We start from the raw sequence: 20,201 nt of genomic DNA on the forward strand, positions 1-20,201 counted from the left end.
AAAACCGTGTCCATGGAAGACAATCTTATTCAGCTACGAATGATCACCAAAGAAGAAGACGACGACACATATTGCAACCTATTCTGTTGGCTGCAACCGAATACAGATTTCAAGCCCAATTTCAGTGGAAGGAAGAAGGACTCCCTGTGGGCGTTAGAGAAGTCCTTTGTGGGCACACATGTGCACATAGGCACCATGTTGGCGAGCCCCAACCTACCTGGAAGTGTGATGCTGGGGTGGCGGAGGCTGTGTTGCTGCTCCAGGCCTCTGCTCCGCATCCTTCTCATTGCAATACGCCTGGATTATCAGGCAGATGAGCAAAAGGGCACTTGGTGTCAGTGTTATCTTCATTGCTTTTGGCCCTGTGGGAGAAGAGAGAGTCAGGCAAGTGGAAGTGTGTGTGTGGTGGGCAGAGATCGCAGCAGCATTTTGAACCCTGGAGTTGTTGCGTGTGCATGCTTTGGGGGGTAATACATGTTCTTTCCCTTGCTTCATAAGGTCTTATGGGAAGACCCAGTTTAGATGGCAATGTGTTTTACATCGCTTACTTCAAAATGTGGTAAATCGGCTCTACTGCACTGTTGTACATACATACATCCATAATTTTATTGTATGCTGCCTTTCCACAGTTCAAACAAGGCTCAATATGACTTACAACATGAAAAAAGCATAACAGCAACATAACAAAAGTGGTCATAAACAGTACATAAGACCAGTGTTTTTCAACCTTTTTTGGGCAAAGGCACACTTGTTTCATGAAAAAAATCACGAGGCACACCACCACTGTGTGCGGAGAGGGAGATGTCAGAGCCCCGCTGCTCTCTATGGGGAATCGGATGAGAGCGGACCACCTGTCCGCTCTCATCCGATCCCATCCTATCTGATCCCCATCCAGGACGGATGGAAAATAGGGTGTACACAGTCCGGCGCCCACCTAGTGGGCAAAAATTTGACTTTTTTTTTTAAAAAAAGATCTTTCGAATTTTTCCATTTTTCCCACGGCACACCAGGCAACATCTTGCGGCACACTAGTGTGCCGCGGAACAGTGGTTGAAAAACACTGCATAAGACATCAAAAATACACAACCAAATGGAAAATTTTCCACATAAATCACAGTATCTAAAATAAAGGTACAACCCCCCCCCCACATCAGCAACCATCCCAACAAAAAATGTAAACAACACCCCAGCCTAAGAGCCTGTTCAGCAGCCTCAGCTTTTGTAGCTGGAGTCAGTCCCGATCCCACCCTCCCAGGCCAGGTGGAAAAAGCCTGCAAGGCAGGGAGCAGGTATTCCAGAAGTCACAGAAGTACGTACAGTATAAGCATGCAAAGGGATTTGTGCATATATGGACTAACCCACCCTCTAGATCAGCGGTTCTCAGCCTGTGGGTCCCCAAGATGTTGTTGGACTACAACTCCCATCATCCCTGACCTTGCTAACGGGGTGATGGGAGTTGTATTTAAACTACATCTGGGGGGACACAGGTTGAGAAAGGCTGCTCTAGATAATGGCGTGCATGGTTGACATGTGGCACTACCACAGCCAGCGCACAACGGCCGTCAGTCTGAAAGGAGTTCTATGCATCTATGCATGCACATGCATTGCGCTCCCTGTATAAAGGCATAAATTCTGTTTGGCCAGGGTTCATGTCCCCATGGAAAGAACACTATGCATGTACACCTCAAAGGACTTAGGGTTGGGTCATTGTGTGCTTTAGCATATGGAGCTGAGTTAGCCCATCTGTGTTCAAAAAGCCCCATCGTGTGCTCGTGCGCACGAAGAGGACTTTGCATAGTTGCACGTATTTCCTATTGATTTGTCATTTGTGTCAATGGGATCTAAGTTCAACTATGTTGTCTCCAAACAAAAAGGAGAAATATGGAATTGTAGATACGTACCAGTCTTCTTCAAGTTTACTGCTTTCTTCAGACACACCCTGGCTACCTACACCCATTTAACATGCAATGACCTTCCTGTGCAGGAAACTATGTGCATAATGGCACAAGGATCTATTTCATCACCTAAGTGGAGCCCGTTGATTGGCAGTAAATTCTCCTTGATCCACACCAAGCGGACATGTCAGTACCATAGCTCCCGGGACGGGGAGCTAGCTGGGTTTCTTGCCCTGGGTGAAGCCTCCAGAGGGGAGCCATTGAGGTCCCAAGCCAGTGAGTGGGTGGGTGTGGGTGTACACAAATGTGCACGGGGGTCTGCCAAACTGGGTCTTTAACAAGCATGCACATTTTCACCAAAGTACATAGGTTTGTATGTTTTGTTGTTCTAACAAGCTGTTAATCGCTTTGGCAGCCCAACAAGAACAATGATCAATGGCCAATGTTTCCTTCCTGGGACAAGTCTGTGATCCCATGGCAGAGTGCAACTGAGTACACAAACACATGTGTGCTTGTGCATAGTTTGGAAGCCTGCCCCACCCTGGTCCTCTAATAAGGCAAGCAAAACTGGGCAAGTGCCAAGCAAAACTGGGCAAGTCTCCTAAGATCCGCGGTCAAAGATCCTCTGGGAATATTATCCAAGGATGAGCTACACAGCCAGGCCCAAATTCAGAACCAGAAGATTCTCACGAAAGCAGCTGTGTGTCTTTTGCAGGGCAGAACAGGAGAGCACATGGACCAAAGGAAACAGTTACACAACCCATGTGCAGGTAGGGGTCACGCAGGCCACGTTACACACCCAAAGCTCACATGTATTCCAGCTGAACTGCAACCATAATGTAAATGGATATGCAGGCATTCCCACACTGTGCAAGGAAAGGAACACACATGTAGTTAACTTTATGCTGCATTCAAAAGTGCATCTGCATTAGAGGTAAATGCTGATTTGAGACACTTGTCTTCCTCCAGGGATTTCTGGGAATTGTAGTTTTCGGAAGATGCTGAAAACCTAGTGCCTGCACAGAACTATCGTTCTCAGATTCCTTGCAGAGAGAAGCCATGCTAGTTTAAGTTTTAGGCTTCAAAACTGACTCTTGTGGAGTTTCTCCCATAACCGCTTCTCGTCCATCGCCACTCAGAATCCAACAGCCAACATGTCAATCAAAAGGGCAAAGAATAAGGCTACAAAGAAGGGCCCTCAGCATGCCACTTCCAATGTGTTTGCTATGTTTGATCAGCCACAGATTCAAGAATTCAAAGAGGCATTCAACCTGATTGATCAAAGCAGAGATGGTTTCACTGAAAAAGAAGACCGCATGATATGCCCGTTTCACTTGGGAAGAATCCAGCTGATGAATACCTAGATGCTGTGATGAATGAGGCTCGAGGACCAATAAACTTCACAATGTTTTGAGAGAAATTAAATGGCACTGATCCAGAAGATGCAATTAGGAATGCCTTTGCTTGCTTTGACGAAGAAGCAACAGGTTTCATTCAAGAAGACAACCTGAGAGAATTGCTGACGACAACGGGAGACAGGTTTACAGATGAAGAAGTAGATGAGCCCTGTTCAGGGAAGTTTTTAATATGTGACATTTTAGTGTATCTTTCATCTTTGTTGGAAGCCGCCCAGAGTGGCTGGGGAAACCCATCCAGATGGGCGGGGTACAAATAATAAATTATTATTATTATTATTATTATTATTATTATTATTATTATTAGCTCTTCAGAGGGGCACCAATTGACAAAAAGGACAATTTCAACTACACTGAGTTCACATGCATCCTTAAACATGGAGTATCATCATGAGTATGAATGATCATGAATCTATTATATAGTTTAGAAAATGGTTTGTCCATTTGTTTGTTCTCTATGCATTTGGATGCCTTTTGAGATACCGTTGCCAAACCTGGCATGGGGGTTCCCAAGGTGGAGCAGCAGTCTTCATCAATGTTTTGACTCCGGACACCATTCTTAATCAAGATGGCAGTCCAAGATGGCATGCCATCACCTTGGCATGACTTTGCCCATTTTTTTGGTATAGGTCTGGCCACCTCTCGAGATACTGTCACCAAACTTGGCATGACAGTTTCCATAGGTATGCTGTAGTTTCTTGAGAAATACTTCTGTTTGATGCATTTTCCCTCAAGCCAGCTGCCATCCAATTAGAAAAAGGGAAGCTGTGGTGACATTTCAGGCAGCCACTGCACATGCGCAGACAGCAGCTTAAGCGATTTGGGGTTTGAGATGATGAAACAATTCCAGGTAATGGGCATCCGGTGAAGACATCTCTGCCTCCTGTCTGGTCTGTACAGCAATGTAAGAATGTGACTTGAAACAACCTTGCTGCATTTCAAGCCCCTAATCTCTGCACAGCCTCAGTGAAGTCTGAACACAACCATTTGGGGAAGTGCCGTTGTATAACCTTGAGCGGGTAGTCTGTGGATGATTAGACTTCAGCTGGTATGGGATATTCCTAACATGTCCAGATTTAATATTTAGTGAGGTTTCGATCGCATTTGAATTTTTAAAAGCAACATGCTATTGGGATGTGGAGAACCAGGAGCCTTAGGTAAAATAGGTCATCCTCACCTGTTTGTTATGTGTAAAGCCTGAAGAGTTGGCAGACATTATGTAACAACAGGATCCTTCCTGGAGGCTTAAAAACTGAATGTTTAGTCTAACTGTCTCTAGCCCCGCAAGGCGAAACCCACAACAAAGGGAGCTAGATAATATGCCCACAAGGAGGTTCATATCTCTTGGAGGACAAGCATTATAAGCCAGAGACAGCGGCAGGGCACACACATTGCTGGACAAACACAGGCTTGTAAGGAGGAAGACAGGAGCAGAGGCGCATACAGGGATGTGTGCTCCGGCAGTGCGTTTGTTTTTTCCGGTTCGCTCTGGCCACTCTCCATCTCTCAAGGGCCTGATACAGCAGCTGGTAACACTTGGGAATGCAAAGCCGTCACATCCTGGAAAAATCTCCCTCAGCATTAAAGAGACCACAAAAACCCTCAAGAGTCCCATTTCAATCAGGCAAACACAAAGAGGGTAGCAGGGTGTGCGTGGAGAGCAGAGGGGGACCCCAAAACCTCTGGGCTCCCCTCACAGGTCCCAAACCATAACCCTCTTGGAAATAGAGAGGTGCTCCTGGAAGGGGCCCACAAAGTGGCCCATGACCATCCGCAGCCAAGCCTTGTAATCCTGAGTTACTCAAAAGCTGAAAGTTGGCAAGCGTGCCAGGAGGCACAGCAGCCAGTGCAAGAATCAGCCTTCCCCTTCCCTAGGCCAGGGCGAGGATGCATCACACAGCTGCCCAGTGCTGCTTGTCCCAAGGCAACACTTGCCCAGGGAGGCAGAGGCTTGCCTGCAGCGCCAAGGGGCTCTGCCCATTTAACATCTAGAGGTGTGCAGGATGTTGCCTAAAGCAATGCCAAGCAGGGCTGGTGAGGGGCCAAAAACCATGTCCCATCTACTGTAATGCGAGGGGCCAACACGGGGCAGATTCTGCTGCACACACTCACAGGCACATACCCAAAAAGCAACGGAGGTATCAGCAGCCTGAGGCCTTCAGAAGGAAAAGGCCCTTGTGCAAGATCCCAGGAAGCCCAGCCACTCCCCCTAGCCAAGCCTGCACAGGTAGATCTGAGCTCTTTTGCACACACATTTCTAAGTACCTGGCCCTGGAGGGCTGCCCAGCTGACGGGCACCTACCTACCTTTGGGGCAGGATGACTGGCTGCTGCCAGAGCCACTGCTTGCCTTTGCCTCTGGTCTTCTACAGCATCCCCCTCCAAGTAAACGCTTCCGCCACCCCTTGCTAGTGGGGCAGAAAGGAGGAGAGCCTGGCAGCCCTGTGTCTAGCCTTCAGATCTCAGGCTCCCGGCAGCAAGACGCTTTGTGGAAAACCAAGAGAGAGAGAGAGAAAGAGGGAAAGAAAGGGGCAGACGCTGTGCGCCGCCAGCCCTCCTCCCTCAGATGGGAGCACAGCTGCCGTTAACCATATGTGTGCCCAGCACCCACAGCTGGGACAGAGAAGGCAGGTTTCCTCCGCCAGAAAGTGTCTCCAGATGTTGGGGTCTGGAGCCAAGGAAGGAAGGAGAGAGAGCAGGGGAAATTCGCAGTTGCTGCCCATGGCAATGGAGATCAGATTGGCAAGAGGAGGCAGTATGCAAGCCTGGCACTGATTCTCACCTCTGACTCCTTCAACGGCATCCCTTTATGTTGTAGCAAACATGAGCCACGCTTGTCTCATGAAGCAAAAACAAGAAGATTTATTATGGCAGATGCATCTGTGCAGTGTGTGGTGTTGTAGTTTGACTGTCAGACTAGGAGGTGGGAGACCAGGGTTCAAAGCCCCGCTAAGCCACTGGGTGACCTGGGAACAGTCACCGTCTCTCAGCCTTAGCAACCTCACAGGGCTGCCGTGAGAAGAAAACTGGGGAGGTGAGAGCTATGTACACCATCTTGGAGGAAAAGGTGGGATATGAACATGGCAAAAAATTCTGAAGGTATGGATTACAGTCCATTTCATCACACACACACCCCTCCACCCATTGTATGCGTTCCAAAACAGTGAGGTCAGAGGAAATGCAGAAAAGTACAGCAGGCAATACCTTGGGAGTCTGTTTTCTATTTCCTTTCTATTGCTGGGTGCTCCCTGCTTCCCCAAGTGGTGAGCAGTTCCACTGTGCTACCTGGGTTTGGCTTCCTTTGGAAGAGAGAGCGCTGGAGACTTGTGGCATGCATTTCTGTAGGGTTGGTTGGGTTTATTTATAAGTTGAGCATAAGCAGAGGCCAGCAAAACATGCTCTTGCCAAGCAGCGGATCTGCTGCCCTCAATATCACATCCCCAGAGACAGGAGCTCTTCTCCTCCCACCCTGGGGTGCTTTGGGCTGTCAATTCACAGCTCCCTCTTTCTGCTTCAGAAAACCTTGCTTCTTCTGGGTGTCACAATACAGATATCAAGCAGTTAATATGTGGAGGATATCCATAGAATGGTGAGCAGGTGCAGTCTAGTGGTTAAGTTAAAAACTCTCTACAATATGATTTAGGAAGGCCGAACCTTAGCTCTTACCTGCCACTTTGTCAGTCTCTTGCCTCTTCTCTTGAGATACCTGAAAAAGAAAACCAGATAAAGTGTGTTTTGCTCCTTGCTTATGTTTTTACCCTGTATCAGTGGTCCTTTTTCCACTGGAGTCAGCGTTATCTACTGTACAGAAACAATTCATTTATGAATCTGCCACTGTTCAGTAGCTAGGAGGCACAAAAAAGGAAGTACAGTGGTACCTTGGGTTACATACGCTTCAGGTTACATACGCTTCAGGTTACAGGCTCCGCTAACCCAGAAATATTACCTCAGGTTAAGAACTTTGCTTCAGGATGAGAACAGAAATCGTGCAGCGGTGGCGCAGCAGCAGTGGGAGGCCCCGTTAGCTAAAGTGGTGCTTCAGGTTAAGAACAGTTTCAGGTTAAAAACAGACCTCCAGAATGAATTAAGTTCTTAACCCAAGGTACCACTGTACTTTAATGGTAGTTTCTCTTTAAGGGTGTGACAAAGCGTCACCTGCCCGAAGATGAAGGTGAAGAAGAGGAGGTTCTGGAGAAAAAGAAGACAGTGGTTCATATGGTTTGGACAGTATGTTTTGAGTATAGCATTTTACCTTTATACAATGTGTGCATATGGTGACATTTCCTGTCATTTAAGTGCTTAATAAACACATATGCTTAATGTCTCTTATTCTACCACCACCCCACCCCCTGGTCTACCTGATCCTTTGCACAGGGGGTGTCAGAGACCTTCTAGATGCTCTACTATTGAATATATACTATGATTTCCCCACCCCGCAGCCTCTACTTCTATGCTACACTAAGATTTGTAGGGGAGAAAATTTGAGCAATTTCCCTATTATTTGGGCAAGCACATTCTAAGACCCTGGCTGCTTTTGCTCACTGTGGTACCAGCCCAGCAATGCACAACTCTGCCCAAATAGGAATCTTCCAGTGCTGTTGCTACCCACCCATACAAAAAGCACACCTCCTTGCCTAACAAACGTCCAGTCCTCTCACATATGTAGGTCATGGCTGTTAGGAAAAGCCAGGCATAATGAGCGGCTGAGAAAAAGCAGAACTGTGTATGAATCACTGAGCAGAACCAATCTATATACCAGCATGAAACTGTTCCACTAGTAATTCCCTGAAGGAAATCATTGCATAAGGGGGCAGCTGCTTTTCCCACAGTAAAATCTGCAAAGCTAAGGCACATACAAAATCAGTGAGATCCAAGTATAGCCAGGCTCTAGCCACAAATCTAGAGGCACAACCCCCAGTCCAAACTGAGGAATGTATAACTTGTGTGGTTTATGAACTAAGAGAGCCACTTGTCATCCCATTATGTGTGTTTCTTCCAATCTTGCACCCTGATACAATTTTGTACTACAGTGGTACCTCGGGTTACAACGCTTCAGGTTGCAGACTCCGCTAACCCAGAATAGTACCTCGGGTTAAGAATAGTACCTCGGGTTAAGTTTCCTGCTTGGCTGGGGGTTGGACTCGATGGCCCTTGTGGTCTCTTCCAACTCTATGATTCTATGATTCTATGAACTTTGCTTCAGGATGAGAACAGAAATTGTGCTCTGGCGGAGCGGCAGCAGCGGGAGGCCCCTTTAGCTAAAGTGGTGCTTCAGGTTAAGAACAGTTTCAGGTTAAGAACTGACCTCCGGAATGAATTAAGTACTTAACCCGAGGTACCACTGTATGTGATAACAGTTTTCTGTCTGGGTCAGTTATTTTTCTGCCTCTTGTTATGCTGAGGAACCCAGTGGAAACGGATTAGCAGGAGATTCAGAGCAGATAAAATATACTCCTTAATCTTCACACACAACCTGAGTCATTTATGGAATTTGCACCCACAAGATGTTGTGGTCGGCTACTAGCTTAGATGTCTTTAAAGGGGGATTAGAACTAGGGAAAAAAATCGTAAGATCAGAGGCAGTGTGCACTGTGAAACCAGCTGCTGCTTGTGGGTTTCCCAGAGCAAGACATTTCTGATTCAGCAGGACTTCATTTATTTATTGCATTATTATTTATTGCACCTTCCCCCCCCCCGCCCCAGGAGCTCAAGGTGGGTCTCCTCCTCACTTAATCCCCACAACAACCCTGTGAGACACGTTAGGCTGAGAGACAGGAACAGGCCCAAGGTCACCAGTAAGCTTCATGGCCAAGTAGGGATTTGAACCTTGGCCTCCCAAGTCCTGGTTCCAACCACTACACCACCATGGCGCTTATGTTCTTATTATACGTACGTTTGAAGTGATTCAGGTAAGCTAAGGGAATAGGGATTGACTGCTAGTACAGGCAGTGACCGTTTTACGCACATCTGATACGTGTGTGACTCTGCATATGCACATTGCACCGAACCCAGAAGTGACCTAAAAGCATCACAAAAATGGGCAGAAGGGGGCAGAACAGAATGTTTGCGGGCTTTTTCAATAGTGTTTCAAATATGCGTGTTTTCACTTAAACACACTGCCTTGGAATGTAACTTGTACATAAATTGGGAGTTGCCTTATACTAAATGCTGCTTTGTTCCCTCCATTGCAAACTGGAGTAGGACACAGGGTAGCTTTTTGGGAGTTATTTTTGTCACAAGTGGAACTCTTTCTCTACTCCCCCAAACAACGTACTGCACTATAAGGCATATATATGTGCAACTGAGATTGTTTTATATCAAATATATAATTTTAATGAGAGCTAGCAAACAGCCTGAAAGATTTTACACTGGTGAAGTTCATTCATAAACTAAAAAGGGCCCTTATTTGTTATCATTCTAATCTCTCTCTCTTTTAATCTTACGCAGGAAAACTTCAGTTATCTGACTGTACTTCAATGTTTTCCTCTATCCCTTCAAACACCCACTACTAACCCCATTATTTCTTTTGCTGATTCCTTTTTCTCCTCTTGCCTTGAATATCCTGGCCACCCAAATGAAGAAAAGCCCCTTTCTAGTAGCTACGCTCTCAGTATGTGAGGTCGTGGGTGGCTCTGTTGATGGGTAGATTTGTTATCTCTAGTCACTTAGAACATGGGATCTTTGTCCTTTTATTCTGAGCCACTGCAGATTTCACAATCATGGAGACCTACTGCTCTAGGGCTAGGACTTCTAGGCAAGTGTTCCAATTCAAGAATTTACTAAAAACAAAGGGTACAGAAAAGGGAACTGTTTTTTTACATTCAGAATAAGAAGGAAGGGGGGATACTTTTGCCACAGAACAGTTATTAAGTGGCGCCCAGGTATTGTTAAAGGGCAACACTTTCTAGGAAAAGGTTGCGGCATCAGCATAATTGCACATCTTGTGGTTGGTTGCAGCTCACTCCTAGCCAGGGCAACTTAGGAAAGGGACTGAACATATAACTGTCAATATGTCATAATGCCACTATACAAATGTATGGTGTGATCATGCTCAGAAGACTGTTTACAGTTCTGGTTGCCTCATCCCAAAAAAAGATATTTTAGGTTGGCGAAGTGGTTCAGAAAAGGGGAACCCAAATGATTGTGGAGTTAGAGCAACTCCCCTGTGAAGAAAAGTTACAACAGTTGGGCCTTTTATTGCAGAACAAAGATAAGCAAGGGAAAACAATAGGTGTATGTAAAATTACGCATGATGTGGAATAAGTGGAGATATATATTCTCAAGGAATTATGATTATTGTAGTCATATGAGATCCTCATCACTGTTGTATATGAAAAGCACAAAACTGTTTTAAAAAATAAAATACTGCTTTTATTTATTTTCATGGTACAGAAGAAAAAATTTGAGAAAACAATTGTTACAACAGTAAACAGCAAGTAACTTGTCCTGATAAAATTACAGGCTTTTATCGTGCCATGTGTTAAAAGTTTCATTTGATTACTCTTAAGAGATCATGCCACATTTTCCCATGAGGACTACAAGACTCTTAATCTCAGGGTCGTGGGTTCAAGCCCCATGTTGGGCAAAAAGATTCCAGTCTTACAGGGGGTTGGACTGGATGAGCCCTTGTGGTCTTCAAACTCTAAAATTCTATCTATACTTGTACCCTCTTACAGTGGTGTAGCGTGGGGGGTGCAGGGGGGGCCGGCCGCACCATCTGGGGGTTAGGGTTAGGGGGCGCAAATCCACGGGTTAGGGGGCACAAATTACTTGCCTTGCCCCGGGTGCTGACAACCCATGCTACGCCACTGCCCTCTTACAAGCACTTTTCTACTCAATGTGGTTCAAATAATGACAGGTTTTGAACGCCTGAATGTGGTGCCTTTAATATGTGTAGAAGAGGGAATATCAGCAAGTGCAGCTTTTCTCATCACTACTACAGTACGGCACGGCATACTGCGCCTGTCCCCCTTTCCCATAATTATGGAAAGAGTAGGAGTCTCACCAGATCACATCAGCTCACCTTGATTCTACTTGTGCATGTGAATGGAAAGGCTGAACCACATGGTGATGGTTGGTGGTGCGAGTTAAGTAATACAAGCCCAACTGTGAATACTAGGACCTTTGGAATTGTGCCTAGGGGGAAAGAAAAATCCTGGCTTGCTCCCCTCCCTTTCTAACAACACTCTGCAGAAGTCAGAGCACAGAGGGAAGCTTCATCAGCTGCTACAGCGTGCAGATCAAGCTGGTGTTAAACTACAGAAGCTGAGGTGGGTTCAAAGCTAGGAATCTTTATCAGTGGCCAACAGGATTAAGGGTGGCCATCTTCCTTGGCCAGCACACACACAAAAAAAAAAAAAAAATCAGGAGGGAAGCGGGTGCCCAAAAGGACACAGCCAACGCTTAGTGTCAAGGAAAGTTTATGGGAAACATGTGTTTGTGTACGTGTTGTTTCCATAGCCCATCACTCCGAGCATATTTGTGTGGCCATTTCCCCATGGCTTTGAGGACGCTGAACCCAATTAACTATCTGTAGGAGCTGATTTGCGGCGCTGCCGTTGCCAAAGGTCACTTTTCCCGCTCAGGGGAAAAAAAAGACAATTCCCAGCCGCAAACCGGTGCCTCCTCGCCCCGAAACGCTCTCTTGCAGCCCTGGGAAGATGGCAGCCTGAACCAATCCCGGCCTCGAATATCCCGCGCAGTGGTTGCTGGGAGATGTAGTCTCTCCCGCGTCGGCGTTGGGCCCGTACCAGAAGGCGCCTTTCCTCCTTCCCCCTCCCACTCGATCGCAAGGGATGTCGGAACCAATAGTAGTTTTCCCGAGCGCGATGCACGCTGGGACCTGTAGTTGGGGAAGGAGGGAGGGAGTGCTGCGAGAGGGCCTTCCCTCCCTCCGGTCGTTCCCGGCGCGGGGAGGAGCCTGATCGGTGAGTGGTTGGGCGGGGGCGGAGGCTGGGGGGGGTTATCTTTTGCCGGACACCTGGGTTCCTGCGGGAGGGGGGTGATGTAGGGGGGTGGTCGAGTAAGAAGCGGGGTGCTGGCATTTACCGGCGCGTTCCTCTTTTTGCTTGCGGCCCCATTGGCCCCAGTGGCCCACCTCCCGCTTAGCTTGGTCTAGGCGGGGCATTGCCAGGCGACGGAGCGACCGCGGTTGCATCCGGGCGGGCTGCGGCGAATCCCTCCAGGGTGCCAGATCCCTAGGGATGCAAGTGCGTTGCCGGCAGATCCCTTTGCTTCATGGGCGGCAGCGACCTCTTTTCTCTTTCTCTGCAGGCCCAAAGGCGATGCAGGGATGCAGCTCAAGGGACCTCCTAGTTCGCCCTTAGATTGCGCCCCCCGCCCTTCAGGCGGGAGAAGAAGGTGGGGTGGGTGGGGGGGGCTAAGTTGCACAAACTGCGATCTCTTTTAAATGTACGTTAGTGCATCTGAATGTGCCACACACTCGCCCCTCCTCAAAGTGGCTAGAATACGCCCCCCCCACGTACTCCACCCCGTCCTTGCAGATCCATTGGCAGTACAGTATAGCATTCCTGGACCTTTGCGGTGTTGTGACATTCTCCTGGGTATTGTGTAAAAACTGTGAAACGATGGAGCAGTTGCTACCCTTGTAGAAAGACTTTGCAGAAGGGTTGCGGCTGCTACTTCTGTGCAACATCTTGCCCCAGGGATCCAGTCCCCAAGGACTTTTATTTCTACTCCTGTCAAACTCCATTTGTACCATTTCACCTGCCCAGTTCAACCTGGTTGGGTTTACTGTGGTGGGTGCTGCTTAGGAAGTGTTTTGGTCCAGCACCTCAACCGCTCAAACTGAGCTCATCAGTGTAGAAATGTTTTCTGCTGTTTGCAAGCAGATGGGTCCGTTAACTAAGGCTGGCAGATGTGGGTGCAGAGACTGTGGAACTAACTCGTGGTAGAAATTTTGGCACCATTTCCCTACCACTGGGTCGTACTAGCCATGTTGGGCTATGAATGTGAGGTCATCCACCTATGTGCCGGACATTTTGCAACAAATAGCTCTGCCCCCCTCTTTTTTTGAGCTATGAAGCTGTTGTACCTAATGCATGTTTTACTACCCTTGTATGCAGACCCTTTCATATTGGGAGTAGTGCTGGGAAGCAATCGCTATAACGCTTAGGGGGAAAACAGTTTGTAGAATCCAAGACATGCTATACGACACAGTCCTGTTCTGCTGAGCAGGAAGGAAAGTCTGTTAGGTCTTTAAACAGAACTGGTTGGGCAAGTCAGCAATCGATGACCTGGTGACATTTCCTGGTAACGTTTCCTGGATCCTATTTGGGGAGGAGCTGAGCTCTGCCACCTGTCGCAAGCTATAGGTGCGGCTGGTCCCCAGAACTCCCAGCAAGATATGAATTGGGAACAGTCAGAAAGGTCTGGAAACCACAAGGGCCCTGGCATAATTGCTACTCAAAATGATGTAAAAATCCAAACTTCTGGGGTGGGAGAATCGTCGTCGGTAGGTGAAAGAGCCAACGGTTAGCAGCCTGATGACTGAAGGGCTTGATCGCAGCCTTGGAATCTCCTCGTCAAAAGGGAGAGAGGTTTGGAGTATGGGCAGGGCTGGTTTGTCCCATGACTCAGTGGCTTGTCTTCCTAGATTCAGAAGGCCCAGTGACCTCCCTTCCTTCTCCTACCTGTCCCTAACTCCCTGCCTGCTTCACTGTGCTTTCTTGTTTGGATTACAAACTTTACATAGTTTAATTGGGTAATTAGCAAAGCTTTAGTTGACCTATTGGTGCAGGCCAATTTTAATTGCTGAGGACAATTTCTGCGACTTAGGAATGCACTTGTTTGTTTACTTTCAAGGCTTTTTTTGTTTCTGGTGCCTCATCTTCTACCACCTTCTAACAAGGAGCCGGAGTTCTTTTGTGTATTAAGAGCAAGCATGGCTTGAGTGTCGGTGCTTCGACTGGGGAGATCTGGGTTCAAATCCCTGTTCAGCTGCAGAGCTTATTGGCTGACCTTGGGCCAGTCACTTTGTCTCATGGTTGTTTTGACAATGAAAGGGCAAGGGGAACACACAGTCTATCTTGAGCTCCTTGAGGGAAAGGCAAAATAAAACTCAGAATGAGTGCCTGAGCTTGCTTTATTCCCTCCTCATTTTGTGTCCCATTTCCTATTACGCTGTGTCTCTTAGATGGTTATTCTGAGGGTGGGGGCTGTCTTCTCATTGATATTCATAAGCTGCTCTGCGATCCGATTTTTGGCAGAAGAACAGGACAAAAATCCCCATAATAATAGATTGCAAGCTATTTTACACTTCCTCCAGTAACTCAAAAAGGCACCTTTATTGGAGTTTGGATAATGTGAGTAAATAAGTAATTAATCATTTTAAAGTGTTATGTTTAATAAAGTGGAAAAAAGGTTAATCAGTTGACAGCCCAACTTTTAGTGTGCCCATGTCTCTGGTGTAATTCTGCTCCAGCAGGAATCCTCGTAGTGCACAGTTTGGAAGTGCCCCTGCTGGTGCTGTTTCCATGCCTGTTCCGTTGCAGAATTCCTGGCCCAGTTGCCTGGCTCTCCCCCTCCCCCCCGATGTTGCTGCTGCACCTTCTGCCCTTTCTTGATTCCTTTTGCTTTTCCTTCTTGCATGGATAGGAATCAGTATGCTTGGTGCTGCCGCCTCACTGCCTCCCCCTCCTCCACCCCCCCCACAAGGTAGGGCAGATTGCATGTCCACCCCTGCTGCATCCCCTTTTGCACCCCCTGCTGACCCTCTTCTTCCCTTCCAGGTTCCCGGGAACCTCAGGCTCATGCCCGTCCCATCCCGCCCACGCCTGCAATGGGACGATTCTCTGAATCCCTTGCGGATTAGTGTGGGCGGACTCCCAGTGCTGGCGTCCATGACCAAAGCGGCTGACCCCCGCTTCCGCCTGCGTTGGAAGGCCATTGTGGCAACCTCCCTGGCCCTGATCCTTGTCCTGCTGCTCCTCTGCTTCCAGCGTTCGCCTTCGGCAAGCAGGCCGGTGCCTCTCACCGCTCACAACTGGCGTCTCGGGGCACTGCCCAGTGGGCGCTACAATGACACCTACCCCTTGTCGCCACCCCAGCGGATCCCGGAGGGCGTGCGCTACCGCATTGGACTCATTGCCGACCTCGACACGAACTCCAAGGGCCCCGGCGAGCATACCTGGTTCAGCTACTTGAAGAAGGGTTACCTGACCCTGTCGGCCAGTGGGGACCATGTCGCTGTCGAGTGGGACACCCAGGACCATACGCTGGAGTCTCACCTGGCTGAGAAGGGGCGTGGCATGGAGCTCTCCGAATTGGTAGTCTTCAATGGCAAGCTGTATGCTGTGGATGATCGCACTGGTGTGGTCTACCAGATCGATGGCACCAAGGTGGTACCTTGGGTGATCTTGTCTGACGGGGATGGTACAGTTGGCAAGGGTGAGCTCAGGTTTTGTGTTGGATCCCCCAACCTCACTGTCATCCCCCAGTTTCTCGATGTCCGAAATACAGTGGTACCTCGGGTTAAGTACTTAATTCGTTCTGGAGGTCCCTACTTAACCTGAAACTGTTCTTAACCTGAAGCACCACTTTAGCTAATGGGGCCTCCCGCTGCCACTGCTCCGCCAAAGCACAATTTCTGTTCTCATCCTGAAGCAAAGTTCTTAACCCGAGGTACTATTTCTGGGTTAGCGGAGTCTGTAACCTGAAGCATATGTAACCTGAAGCGTATGTAACCTGAGGTACCACTGTATAACTGAGGCCACAGTAGAAGTCAGAATTCCCAGAATTCCCATGCCTTCGGTCACAAATATGGTTGGCTCATGGTTATAACATAAGAAGAGGCTGCTGGGTGAGGCCAGTGGACTATAAAGTCCAGCATCCTGTTCTCCCAGTGGCCAACATGTTGTTCCTCACAATGTCCTGCTTTCCAGTCTCGGCTGCATGCATTCTTTTTATTACCGTTGGGCTGTGGGACCCATTTTTAATTAAGAGGCAAAAGTTGTTCATTTATTAGCTCATTTGTTTAGATTATGGTGCTGATAATGCAAAGGTTGAAAGTTCAATCCCTGTACGGGACAGATGCATAGTCCCGCATTGCAGGGGGTTGGGCTAGATCAGGGGTCAGCAACCTGCAGGCCATGGGCCACAAGCCGCCCATGGGGGTTGTTTAAACGGCCCCCGAGCCACCCCTGAACCGAGCCGCCTGCTTGGCAAGTCCCTGTGCACTACGCTAAACCCGTGGAGTGGGGACTTGCTTCCGCGGTGCCAGAAATCGCATCTGTGCATGCGCAGACGCGATCCGGCCCACAGAGCGATCTCCGCGGGAGTGAACTGTCCCAGGCGAGGTAAACCTTGCTGACCCCTGGGCTAGATGATCCTCAGGGTCCCTTCCAACTCTTTTGAATGGAGCTCTGAGAAGTGAATTTGCCTCCCTACAATAGACACACACCTCTCTGCTCCTTACGAGGGAGCTGTGGAATCTTGGGTCCAGGTAGCTGGGGTGTGTATGTTTGACTGGAACCATCAGCTCCCCGGGCAGTTAACACCATGTCTTACGCCTTGAACTCTTTTCTTTTTCTGCAGGGTTTAAGGCTGAGTGGCTAGCAGTGAAGGACGAGCATCTGTACGTAGGAGGCCTGGGCAAGGAGTGGACGACCACCACTGGGGAGGTGCTGAACGAGAACCCCGAGTGGGTGAAAGTCATTGGCTACAAAGGTGACGTGGCTCACGAGAACTGGGTGGCCAATTACAACGCACTGAGGACTGCGGCGGGGATCAAGCCCCCAGGTGAGCAGTGGGCAGGTTCTTGGATTGGAAGAACTGGTTCAAAAGAAACATGCTGGCACCTGCGTCATTCTGCTTCTGGATTTTCTGAGCACTCTAGGTTTTGGTTTGTTTTTCATATAGATGGGATTGGTGAATGACAGAGGGGAAGTCAGAGCGGGTATGGAATTTGGGGAGGCAGGATATGGGTCTGCCTAGAGAGGAAGAGAAAAGCAATAAGGGCTTCATTTTCACGTTCATGAACACTGTGATCATGCACCTATAGCAGGTTGCTGCCTGATGTGGCTATTCACTCATCTCCTGTGAATAGATCCAGAAGCATATCTCTTTATGTGGAGACAGATTGTTGGTCCAGCTGGCCCTACTCACTGTCAATGTTGGTAGTAACTCTCCAGAGTCTGGGACAGAGATCTTTCCCAGGTGGCTTAACGAGATGACGGAAATTGCATCTGTGAACTTAGCATGTGCTCTGTACTACCGGTTCATATGCCCACTTCAAACTCAGTTCTTCATTCCCTCCATCTTCCAGTGTGTTTGGGGAACTCACATCACTGATCACAGGGATGCACTCATGCAGTATTGCTGCCACAAGCATTATGGGCTAGCTTGTAGTGAAAAGTTTTTTTTATTATGTGTTCTGTGTTTTTAGCTTGCGTTTTTATGTTGTGAACCGCCCTGAAATCTACAGATGAAGGGCGGTATACAAATGTAAGTAATAATAATAATAATAATAATAATAATAATAATAACAATGCCCATTCTCTTCCCCTTTGCCTGCTGTGGCTTCAGAGCCAGTGTGGTGTAGTGGTTAAGAGCGGTAGACTTGTAATCTGGTGAACTGGGTTCGCGTCTCCGCTCCTCCACATGCAGCTGCTGGGTGACCTTGGGCCAGTCACACTTCTCTGAAGTCTCTCAGCCCCACTCACCTCACAGTGTGTTTGTTGTGGGGGCGGGAAGGGAAAGGAGAATGTTAGCCGCTTTGAGACTCCTTCGGGTAGTGATAAAGTGGGATATCAAATCCAAACTCTTCTTCATTGTATTTGCCCCTGGCCCCATCCCTGCTTGACATTCACTTTTGCTCCGCCCCTCCTAGGTTACCTGATCCATGAGTCTGCCTCTTGGAGCGAGACACTCCAGCGCTGGTTCTTTTTGCCGCGCCGCGCCAGCCACGGGCGCTACAACGAGCAGGAGGATGAGCACTGCGGCACCAACCTGCTGCTTAGTTCCGCACCGGACTTTGCCGACATCACTGTGAGCCGTGTTGGCGACGTCATCCCCACCCACGGCTTCTCCTCCTTCAAGTTTGTCCCCGACACGGATGACCAGATCATTGTGGCACTGAAATCTGAGGAGGACGCTGGGCAGGTGGCAACGTACATCACCGCCTTCATGCTGGATGGGCGTTGCCTTTTGCCTGAAACTCGTATCGGTTCCGTCAAATATGAAGGCATTGAGTTCATCTAATGGGTTGAATGGGTGCTTTGGAGACAAGGCGGCTGAGCTGGGTGTGGGGATGGGGCAGGAGGATGTGCCCCGGGATTTCCCCTCTAATTCTGGCTCGGCTGCAAAGCAGGGTGGGACTCTGAAGTGCTCTTTCATGGCATAGCTTTCACTTCTATAAAAGCAACTTGGTTTATTGCAAGTGTGGGCCTGTTTCTGTGCAGACCCCTAGTGGTGCAGGGTGGGCAGCGCCTTTGCAGTTTTTCGTTTCTTGGCTTCATTGCACCCTGCAAGAAACTCCCTTGGTTTCAGTCCAGCTCCTTCCTGCTTTACTCAACTAGCCTGGTGATCTGGCAGGACGTACGTGAGCAATTGGCTTGATCCTATCCCTTCACTTTATTCTGTTTTCTACAATTCACATGTGCCTTTGTTAGGAAAGAGAAACCTTAGCACTTGGCTGTCCAGCAGGATTATTATTCAGTCACCCAAAGGGTCTTCCTTGGCCCATCCCACTCCACCCCACAGTAGCCTTGGACCTTGGCTAGATGGGTACTTCTTAATGATGAGGCATTGCTGATGAGACCTGGACCTCTGGTCTGGAGTATGTCAGATAACAGTAGAGGGAGTGAGAGAGCTGGCTGCAGCAAAGGGATCGTTTCCTTTAGCTGCTCTGTGTAGTTCCTAATCTTGAGATACCCCAGACTCCATATAGGTGTGAACCAAAAGGGGTGGATTATAAGCCATACTCAGACTGCTGACCCATCTAGCCCCAGGTGTTTTCTTTTAAGCAATTTGTTGTATCCAAGTCATTCCCAGAGTAGCCCCACTGGAATAAATGGACTCAGATTTGTCCATTGCACACAGTAATTCTGCACTGCTAAGGCCATTATTAGAAAGTTCTCATTTGAATCTCCCCCCCCCCTTTTTTTTTTTTGGTTTAAGATGAGTGGGGTTCAAGGTCAGGAAGCCAGCATCCTATTGGAGTACTACAACTGGAATAAAGTGTCCTAGTTTATTCTTGCTGCATTCGGCATTCCTTGTTCTCCACGTGTGATAAGACAGAGCATGTGGTCCTGAGCATTAACATCAGCCCTAGTAATGTGTTATGTATCTCAATAAATTATCGAGAGCTTTTCTAGTCCGAGAGCTTGTGATGGTTTTGCCTCCTGAAAGCACCTTATGGATTGTAGCAATGTTCTGATGATTTTCCTGTAGACCACAACGCTATAAGGCAGTAAACTACACATATTAGGTGCCTATTTTCTAACAGATAGGTTTTTGAGCGTGTATGCAAGAAATGCCAAGTCTTATGAATGAACTTGAGAGGCTTCAGGTACCCCAAATAAACCCCAAGTGACCTTTGGTTTATGTCATAATGTATATAGTTGGAGACTTTGCCATTTTGTGTGTGTATTTCTGTGCGTGGCTTTATCCATTGTAGAGCTAAATCAGGGTCCCATCAGCGCATGGATTACCACTAGCGCAGCAAGGCTCCTCCTTCCTGTGCCCCCTCAGTCAGTTCTAGGAGATTCCCCAACCCTTCAGAACAGATTTGGGGAGGATGGAAGGTGCAAGTGAGGAAGGACCTGACAGGATGAGTGAATAAAATATCACCCATAACATAGCAAGGCTATCTTACGCCACCAGATCAGCCATGGAGATATTTCCCAATCCTACTTAGAAGTGCCGGGGATTGA

General features: G+C 48.2%; 2 protein-coding genes across 4 annotated transcripts in view; one reads left to right on the forward strand and one right to left on the reverse strand.

The window, feature by feature from the left end:
- C1QTNF1 (C1q and TNF related 1) overlaps positions 1 to 7,581 on the reverse strand; it is a gene marked incomplete at its 3' end in the record, with an annotated part of 13,975 nt that extends 6,394 nt beyond the window's left edge. Inside the window, exons 1-2 of the mRNA XM_082210972.1 lie at positions 5,617 to 7,581; positions 218 to 362 (exon numbers count right to left, since the gene is read on the reverse strand). Coding sequence (XP_082067098.1) covers positions 218 to 351 — 134 coding nt within the window. The 5' untranslated portion in view covers positions 352 to 362; positions 5,617 to 7,581. The remainder of the gene's footprint in view (positions 1 to 217; positions 363 to 5,616) is intronic.
- CANT1 (calcium activated nucleotidase 1) overlaps positions 1 to 18,700 on the forward strand; it is a 24,980-nt gene extending 6,280 nt beyond the window's left edge. Inside the window, exons 1-4 of one of the 3 annotated variants that reach the window (XM_082210952.1) lie at positions 12,113 to 12,236; positions 15,060 to 15,717; positions 16,864 to 17,067; positions 18,158 to 18,700. In XM_082210952.1, the coding sequence (XP_082067078.1) occupies positions 15,081 to 15,717; positions 16,864 to 17,067; positions 18,158 to 18,528 (1,212 nt within the window). In that variant the 5' untranslated portion in view covers positions 12,113 to 12,236; positions 15,060 to 15,080 and the 3' untranslated portion in view covers positions 18,529 to 18,700. Of the gene's footprint in view, positions 1 to 12,112; positions 12,237 to 12,736; positions 13,784 to 15,059; positions 15,718 to 16,863; positions 17,068 to 18,157 lie in introns of those variants that run through there. The other 2 variants (XM_082210950.1, XM_082210951.1) reach the window with 2 other exon arrangements.
- The last annotated feature ends 1,501 nt before the right edge of the window (positions 18,701 to 20,201 follow it).

The sequence above is a fragment of the Podarcis vaucheri genome (genome assembly GCF_965113315.1).
Source record: "Podarcis vaucheri genome assembly, chromosome: 2".
Taxonomy (NCBI): domain Eukaryota; kingdom Metazoa; phylum Chordata; class Lepidosauria; order Squamata; family Lacertidae; genus Podarcis; species Podarcis vaucheri.